General features: G+C 41.6%; 1 protein-coding gene across 1 annotated transcript; it reads left to right on the top strand.

Annotated features, from left to right (window-relative positions):
• The first annotated feature begins 5,139 nt into the window (after window positions 1-5,139).
• Window positions 5,140-5,967, top strand: LOC105447234 (5-hydroxytryptamine receptor 2A-like). Its single transcript, XM_011685054.1, has one exon. The coding sequence runs from the start codon at window positions 5,140-5,142 to the stop codon at window positions 5,965-5,967; it is 828 nt and encodes a 275-aa protein (XP_011683356.1).
• Window positions 5,968-9,475: the final 3,508 nt, after the last annotated feature.

Raw genomic sequence — 9,475 nt, 5'->3', positions numbered from 1 at the left:
GTTGGGGGGATGATAGGTGCCAAAATATTTTCGGCAATGGATCAAAGCAACCAAGATGTAGAAGCGTGTGGCAGGTTGCACCCCCTCCCCAAGCGCGTAGCCAGGATTTCATTTTAGGGGGGGGGGGCGGTAGTGAGCACGCGAAACGCACTCCTTAGGGGTTGGGTGCAGGAAGGGGGAGTTTCCCCTTCCCCCCGCGCGTAGCGTGGAAGCTTTGACGTTTTATTAAATTATTAGAGAAAGAAGACGATTCGTGGGACCGTTCTCGACTCTATCCTTGTTTGAACCAAGTTCCCTTTCCTCCGCACGTAGCGCGGAAGCTCTGACGTTTCATTAGGTTATTAAAGAAAGAAGACGATTAGACCATTCTCGACTCTTAATCCTTGTCTGAAATCAGTTCCCCAAACCCCCCCCCCCCCTCCCGCGCGAAGCGCGGAAGCTTTGACGCGTTTCATTAAATTATTAGAGAAAGAAGACGATCGATTCGTACGTTGTACCGTTCTCGACTCTAAATCCTTGTCTGAATTCAGTTTTCCCGCTCCCGCGTGAAGTGCGGAAGCTTTGAAGTTTCATTAGATTGTTAAAGAAAGAAAACGATTCGTTATACCATTCTCGACTCTTAATCCTTGTCTGAATTCAGTTTCCTTTCCTCCGCGCGTAGCGCGGAAGCTCTGATGTTTCATTAGAATATTTAAGAAAGAAGACGATTCGATGTACCATCCTCGACTCTTAATCCTTGTCTGAATTTAGTTGCCCCCCCTCCCGCGCGAAGCACGGAAGCTTTGACGTTCATTAGATTATTTAAGAAAGAAGACGATTCGTTGTACCATTCTCGACTCTTAATGCAGTTTCCCCCTCCCCCCTCCCGCGCGAAGCGCGGAAGCTTTGACGTTTCTTTAAACTATTAGAGAAAGAAGACGATTCGTTGTACCGTTCTCGACTCTAAATCCTTGACTGAATTCAGTTTCCCCGTTCCGCGCAAAGCGCGGAAGCTTTCTCCTTGTCTCCGATCTCATCACGAATTCGTCACAGAGTTCATCAATGTTTACATTGTCCAGGATTGTCTAATGTGCATTGCAGATTGCTACTTTTGCGCTTCGTGCTTAACATTATAGCTCGTTGCTTTTTAACGCTGCTTCTTTGCATTTGGCGCATTGCATTTCTATGATGCTGTTGATTGAACAAATTGAATAAATTCATCAATTCCTGATGAAGCCGTATGAGCGAGAATTCAATTTATTCTTGTCTCACATACGGTTGTCTCATTTACTTTGTATATATGTATGTATTATGAAAATGAGATAGCAAAATGTGTATATTGATGGTCATCTTGCGAGTAACAACCATTAACTACTCTCATCGGGCTCTCATCATTAATTTTTCTCTTGATTTTTTTTTTTTTGATGGTGAATTATTGGGGGGGGGGGGGGATGATTGTACAGGCCATCCCCCCCCACCTGAAATATTGGGGGGATATATCCCCCATCCCCCCCCCCCGGATCGACACCCATGGACACAGCCTTATAGGACGGAGTGTAAACACACACGTTTCTCTCTTTAGTGTTCATAATATGATATCAAGGACATACATGTAGTAACGTCACAAAATCAGTGTTTTAACTTGTACTGTTAGCATATTGTAGGCAGGCGCGTACGCACGGGAGATAGGGGTGGTTATAACCCCCCTCAATTTTTTTTTTGAAGAAAAGAATGAATACCCTTACCCCCCCCCCCCTCCCCCCACTAAGCGAAATATCGGTCGGCGCGATTTTCAAATTTCGGGGGGGGGGGGGCAAAAAGAACAACAAATGTTGCTCACTACCCCCCCCCCCCCTCCCCCCACTGATCGAAACATGGGTCGGCGTGATTTTCAAATTTGCAAACACCCTCCTTGAAAAAAAATCCTGCGTACGCCACTGATTGCAAATATTGTTCAAGCTCACCATTGTATTTTGAAAATTGAGATGCCTTGCAGAACTGTCATGTCATGTTCAACAATTTCTTAGAATTCATTTAGGAAAGCTTGATAGTATGTACCTATCTGTAATGCTTGATTGCTGTCTCTCACCAAAGTGTATGACCTCCACTTTCCCTGTTTCTTTCAATAAATATCAATCACGGTTCGTCTCATTTCTTACCAGGGGGGTATTTCATAAAGCTGTTCGTAAGTTACGCACGACTTTACGCACGACTGGTGATATGTTCTTGTGCTACATGTAAATGATTGAGAATCTGATTAGCACCCAAGAACATGTTCCAGTCGTGCGTAAAGTCATGCGTAACTTACGAACATCTTTGTGAAACACCCCCCTGGTCACACTTCAGAGACACCGCCAAAGCGAATACCCACCGACTCCAAACCGACCAGTTTTTGGCCATTCGGAGTAGTGCAATATTTTCAGCGGCGGATCCATGAATTTCTTACCGGGGGGGGGGGGGGCACATCGAATTTAGTGAAGATATGAAAAACGATGGAGCAAACCGTCAGCGGCGAGGGAGCAGAGTGACCGAGCAGAATAGGAGGCATATGCAATTTTAAAACCACATTAGGAGCATTTCAGGCACTTCCTGGAGTAAAATGACGTAAAATTGCTTTCTCCTACTTGTTTTTTTTCTTCTTCTCTTTCCTTTTCTTCTTTGTTTTTCTTTCCCTTTTCCTCTCCTTTTTCCCTTCCCCCCTTTCTCATTTTCCCGACAGCAGCGCAATTTTACCATCAATATCCTGACAGGTGGGGGTATCTCACCCCACACCCCCCTTTAGCGACGCCCCTGGTTGTTACCCCATTATTCTTTTAGAAGAAATGTAATTTCTCATGCTCTCCCACCTCTCTTCTATCGTTGTTTAATTCTCTATCATTTTTTCCTTTTCTCCTATGTTACTCACAACTTTCCTCTCTTTCCCCCTTTTTTCCAGACCTTTCTCTCTTTTTTTTTTTTGGGGGGGGGGGGCAACACGTCTGGCAAGAGGGACCCCATATTGTGCACACTGCGAAATTGCGTAACCCCGCCCCTTTCCTTTGAAATAAAACACCTTCTTATAATATCATCCCCCTTTTTTTTTCTCCCTCTTTTCTCTCCTCCGTCCTTCCCCCTTTCTTCCTTTTCTCTCCTTTCTCTTCCTTTCCCCCTCCGTTTTCTTCACTCCCCTTTTCTTTCCTTCCCATTTTCTTCTTCTTTCTCTTTTTCCTTTTCTTTTCCCCCTTTTTTTCTTTCCCCCTCGTTTTTCTCCTGTTCTCCCTTTTTATTTCCCTTCTTTTTACGGGGGGGGGGGGGGCACGTGCCCCCTGTACCTCCCCCTGAATCCGCCACTGATTTTGTTCGGCCTAATGTCGGTCTCCATGGTGTGACTGGTGATGTATCAGAGCAGACGGGTGAGAAAATTAGTACAAAGGGAAATTTGAGAAAAACAGCAAACTTGAATACTTTTTAGATTAGAGGGGGGGGGGGGGGGGGGAGCGTAGATGTAAAAATGGTATCAACGTCAGACTCTATAAAGGCACCTGAAAAAGCACGAGAAGTGTCCTTTATAATAATACCAACATAAAAATAAGTCGACCTTTCGGGTTTTTCTAGTTTGCATTTTATGCATTCTGGTGTAATTCTTTACCAAGACGTGTGCAACCCCAGAAGTACGAGGCCAGCCTTGTTTTCTAACAAAAAGAATAATTACGAAGATAATTCAACAGGCATGTGGCTATAATCACTCTTCTGTACATGGCGTAGCGTATTGGTTCAAGTAATGATGGGAGGAGGGTAGGATGTGTGGCACTAGATTCGTAAGATGGAGATAGATGTCTCGAGGATTGTGTTATTATCTTTAAAAAGACTTTTTTCCCCCCTTATCTCTCCATCTCTTTCTCACTCTTTTCCTTTCTTTCACTCCTTTTCCCCTCTCTTTCTCTCTATCCTCTTTTTCACTCTCACCCAACACATTTAATCGTCTTCCCCCTCTCTCTACCATTTCTCCATATCTTTATCGTTGTAATGGAAAGAAGGGGCATGTTCCCTAACGCCCTGAGCTACGCGACTGGTCGAAGCGTCTTGAACGCTACAAGAAATATTTGCAATTTCACGACATCATTTTGAAATCTACATCTCCGCTATTCATTTCCCATCCATACAAATATTGATTGGCAAAAACCAACAGACAGTTTTATCTAGTATTAAAGAATAGCCTTTTTATAACACGGGTGGCTCGGCACAATAGAATATGTCTTCTTTTACAATAAGCAATATTTCCATTGTAAAAAGGGAAATTAGGAAATCTGATTCATTATTTTTTTTTAAAGAAACCTCCAGTGTAGCAGATATGGTACACATCGAGACGTGTTGCCCTTAATTTTTCTGTTTTTATGCAATCAACCTGTTACAAAGGTCGGGTTTTGTCCTTTAAGGCGTAATATGACAAGCCTGTATTCCATTTCTTTTAACTTTACCCTTGACTTACTTGGGTTCGCTGTGGGATTTTGTTTTATTGTCAAAGATTTCTTTCATTTTCTTTCAAGAGACTACAAATCATTTCTCGTTTTTTCTTACTTCAAATCGTCTTTAGGCCGAATCCACAAAGTTAAAAGAATCAACTGATCGAAAACATATTTTTCAATGCCCCGCTATCTTCATCTTTTTTTTTCTCAAGGTTTTTTCTTATTCATCATTTCTGTCCATATCTCTCTCTCTCTCTCTCTCTCCCTCTCTCTCTCTTCCCCTCTCTTTCTCTCTCTCCCTCTCTTCCCCTCTCTTTCTCTATCTCCTTTTCTCTTTCGCTCTGCCCATCTCTCATCATAACCACATCGATATAGTCACATGACCATCTTTATGTTCGGTAGTCCTATCATATCTTTCGATTCCGATTCAAGATAAAAATGCTGTCTTGACCAATGAATTCGTAGGTGCTCTACCAATTTTTATTTTTGTTGGAATATTTGTTTTTGATAAAATAATAATAATAGTAAGAAAGCAAACAGTTTATAAGACAGGATATTTTGGAAGTGAAACAGTCTTTGCAATCTTCATCAACGGAGTCACACGGTTCGTCTTCGCATCGACCCGCTGTTCAGCTAAGACTTCGAAAATTTTTGTTTTTTGGAAAGAGAAAGTCGACAAACTAGCAAGTTTGTAAATCAATCATCAATGACCATTATGGCCATGTTTATCAATGGCAATACGACAGATTTGTTTCTGGCGCAAACAGATTTCGTGACTGAAATCGTGACCGATGTAACGGATACTGATGAGAGACGAGGTCTCTACGCTCTATTCTTACCCTTGCTGTTGGTGACTTCGATCATCACCACCAACGGCCTCAGCCTGGCCGCGTTCGCCGTCGAGAAGCGGCTTCGAGGCTACAACAACTACTTCATCATCAACCTCACCATTTCTGACTTTCTTTTCGGGTTCGTCCTGATCATCACGTCCATGCACACCTACCTCGGCCGCTTTCCACTCCAGAGTAACAACTGGTGTAGGGTCTTCTACGGTGTCTTCAGCAGTGTTCAGTTTGTGTCCAATCTGGTCATTGTCATCATCTGCCTCGACCGACATCGCGCAACGTACGACCCCATCGGGCATTTCACTAGTCGTAGCAAGCGCAAGGCGCTGTACGTGAACATCGGCGTGTGGGTAGCTTCGGTTCTTTTCTGGTTCGCCTTCTCGACGATTCCCGACTTCCTCCTGCGGTTCAACAACTCGCCTGTGTGCTTCGCCTGGCATTTCGTGAACCCGTTCGCCCAGATTCTGCCAGTCTTCATCCGGTTCATCATCCCGTTCACCGTCATGTTTTTTCTCTACGTGCGTATCTTCATCAAGATTCGAGAGGCGACCGGTAGTAAGCACATCGACAAGGAGTTCGATGGCGACAGCAAACAGTCGGGGCACAGCGAATCGGAGGATGATGGCGATAGGAAGAAACATCGCTCTCAAGCTATCGCAGAGTCTGTGAGTATTCAGCCACGCCTCACCTTTTTATAATTATAGTTCCGAATTGGCGAATTGAAATTGTTCATCAACACCTAATAAGAGAATTGAATTTGACTGCAAGTGTAAAATGTATACCTCGTTAGATTGTAAAACCGGAGAGCTTATACTTTTGTTTACCATTATGAAATCTAAGTTGTAGATAGTCGATTTCAATTACGGGGTGTCATTTTGATTGCGTTAAGCCTATATCTACCAGGCTACCATTATCAAGTATACAAATATTGACTGCTCATGAGGATGATGGTGGGAATTATCACTCCCAAGGTGGTGTTCATACCGGCCCTTCTATCACCCCTAAGGCGAAGCAAAAGTTGCGGAGGGGTTAGGAGTACTATCCCAAGGTTTTCGAGTACTATCACATAGGCCCGAATTCACAAAATAAAGGAGGTTTGTCGACAAACCTTGGTTTTCGTGCGTCATATGACGCGTTTTTGACGCGTTTTGACGAACCAGGTTTGTAAAAAAACGCGTAAAAACGCGTCATAATTTTGACGTACGAAAACCAAGATTTGTCGACAAACCTCCTTTGTGAATTCGGGCCATGGCATTGGGTTTGATAGAACGCCCAAACCCTCTGACGCAATGATAGATCGAGATGCTCCTTGTCATGTGATATAGTTTTGACCAATCAGTGAATGGCAATCTATGTATGAGGTATATAACATGTGATTGCAATAGGTATTGCACATAATGTTTGCAGTGATAGTTTAGCTCTAAGTTTTTGTCATGGCTATCACTATCACATGGCGCGTCCAGACCGCACCAGTCACTGACGAAGTTTCAAGTCGGGCAAATGACATTTGTTTACAACGGGCTTAATGTTAAAGTAGATATTCATTGATTTTAAAAACTAAATTTATTTTCATTATTGCAAAGTTGAAACTTTGATTCGATAAGGTTATCAAAATTCAATGCTTGGAAGATTTAAAGTTAGGATTTTTATAAATTACAAAACGCCTATATACAGTCCCAGCAAAACACCTGTAGACCTCTCCGAACGCTGCTTAGATGTGTGAGATCACAATATGGACATGATTTGCACATTTGTCCCATGACATCTTACACATTTTCAGTGCGCGTTTTTTTAATCTTCTCTTGAGTTCTTTCTCTTTCTTCACTACCGTCAGGCTTAATGTATAATCTATCGCCTCACTCTAAACCCCGCGCATGGTTTTTCTTTCATGACAAATGCAGCGATACAAAAATAAATGAATCTGTCGCTTGTAAGCAAAATAAGACGCCATTGTATACGTTTCAAGAGGGAATAAATGCCGTCCTTAGTATCATTCCGGGGTTTTTTCAATTTGAAAGTGTGGTTTCTTTGATTGTTAATTAACCCCTATCCGGTGTATTTACAAGCAAAAGATTTTAGTTATCAGAATCGGGTCATATCCCCTTTTGAATGGTTTGACATGCCATTACATTATATACAATAAACTCATTATAATTTGACAAATGATAGCTTTGCAATTATGTTCATTCTTTATGGGTTGTCGTCTGCTTGGGCAGTATTGGTCCATATAGTGACGTCATTAAAACATTGTTATTTTTCCGGCGAATCTCCCGTATATCCCAGCTGCTATGGAGGTGGTTGTATTTGTATTTGTATAAATCACCCGATATGTAGTTGACCTAAAACTTGTACGATGGCCATCTGCTAGCTTACCAGTTTCCAGTGATACATTAGTTGACATATTTGTGATTTTCTTTGAATTTCACCTTTAACGCATTTCATTTGCCCGGTGGCCATTTCCTGCATTAATAACGAAAATGTAATTTAAGTTTATAATTTTTTTCTTGCATTTCTGTCTTTCTATATTAGGGAGTTCAGAAAGTAGCTAAGCGCGAATCTGCCTCAGAGATTCGCAGCGCCACCAAGACCTTGTTCTTCATCGTCATCGTGTTCTTCATCTCGTGGTTCCCATCTTCTGTTATTTCGATTGTTTACTCTATCGAGCCAACGATCGTCTTTCCGCGGCTTCCTTCATGGGCTTTTCTGTTAATCGGTTGGTTAGTTTATGTGACCAGTCTACTCAATCCGCTCTGCTACGCAATCTCTCAACCGCTCTTTCGGAAGACGGTCCTCGGTTTGCTTAGCAACCCGATGCGTTATTGCCGAGGGTAATCGAGCCAGTGCTGTCTATCCGCGGTTTCCCAATTTTTTTAAAACTTCATATCCAATTGGATGGTCTACGTCAATTATTTACAAAATGTTCTCTAATTCTCAACTGCTCTTTCCAAAGACCCCCTCGGTCTGTTCTGTCATCATAATAGCGCTATAGCCGAAATAACGTTGTTCAAGTCACTGAATAAGCCAGTAAATAATATACTTCTGTGTGATGATGAAATCTTACCGGTTTTTGTGTGTGGGTGTGTATGTGTGGGTGTCTTTTACGTATCACACGTTAATTTCCCCTTGAAAGCCTCAGATTTGAATTTTGTAGCAATCCGTATCTATTTGCGCAAAGTACTAATTCAAAAAGTCTGTTGCAATGTACATACTATTCTAATCGCATTATTAAATGATATGATCACTTTTAAAAAGGTACTATATATATATATATATATACGTTGTTTATTTAAAAAAAATAGAGTTATTCGGGAATTATTGAAATTTGAAATATCTTCAAATTGGAAAGTTGACCAGTCTATAGTAAATTTATTTTTATCATCTGCATAGTGTTTTTGTCAAATCCAGTTTTTTATGAATGAAAATGTGAATGTGAATGAGATGCACAAATTCGGCGTGACGTTGTCCATAGTGGGTACATAATACAATGTATACACTAGGTGTCATAGACATAAAACCTGTCGGTCAATTCGATAATGTAAAGGCTGTTGAAATATCGCAAGTTGATGGCGCCCACGCCTTGTGCTTGTTTATTTGAAAAGAAGTTGACCGCGGAAGCTTTTACATTTCATTAAATTACTAGGGAAAGAATACGGTTCGTTGTACCATTCTCTACTTTTAATCCTTGTCTGAATTCAGTTCCCCCTCCCGTGCGAAGCGCGGAAGCTTTTACGTTTCATTAAACTATTATTCTTAATCCTTGTCTGAATTCATTTTCGCCCCTCCCGCGCAAGCTTTGATATTTCATTTAATTACTAGAAAAAGAATACGATTCGTTGTACTGTTCTCGACGCTCAATCCTTGTCTGAATTCACTTTTGCCGCGCGGAAGCTTTGACATTCGATTTAAATTACTAGAGAAAGAATACGATTCGTTGTACCGTTCTCGACTCTAAATCCTTGTCTGAATTCACTTTTGCCGCGCGGAAGCTTTGACATTTCATTTAAATTACTAGAGAAAGAATACGATTCGTTGTACCGTTCTCGACTCTCAATCTTTGTCTGAATTCACTTTTGCCGCGCGGAAGCTTTGACATTTCATTTAAATTACTATAGAGAAAGAATACGATTCGTTGTACCGTTCTCGACTTTCAATCCTTGTCTGAATTCACTTTTGCCGCGCGGAAGCTTTGACATTTCATTTAAATTA

The sequence above is a fragment of the Strongylocentrotus purpuratus genome, unplaced genomic scaffold (assembly GCF_000002235.5).
Source record: "Strongylocentrotus purpuratus isolate Spur 01 unplaced genomic scaffold, Spur_5.0 spur5_scaffold_1, whole genome shotgun sequence".
Lineage (NCBI taxonomy): Eukaryota > Metazoa > Echinodermata > Echinoidea > Camarodonta > Strongylocentrotidae > Strongylocentrotus > Strongylocentrotus purpuratus.
Note: the sequence above shows the minus strand (reverse complement) of the source record. Positions and strands in the feature narration are given on the sequence as shown.

Bases quoted from the DNA above. Each gene is read 5' to 3' on its own strand.
- LOC105447234 (XM_011685054.1), top strand. From the start codon at position 5,140: ATGGCCATGTTTATCAATGGCAATACGACAGATTTGTTTCTGGCGCAA.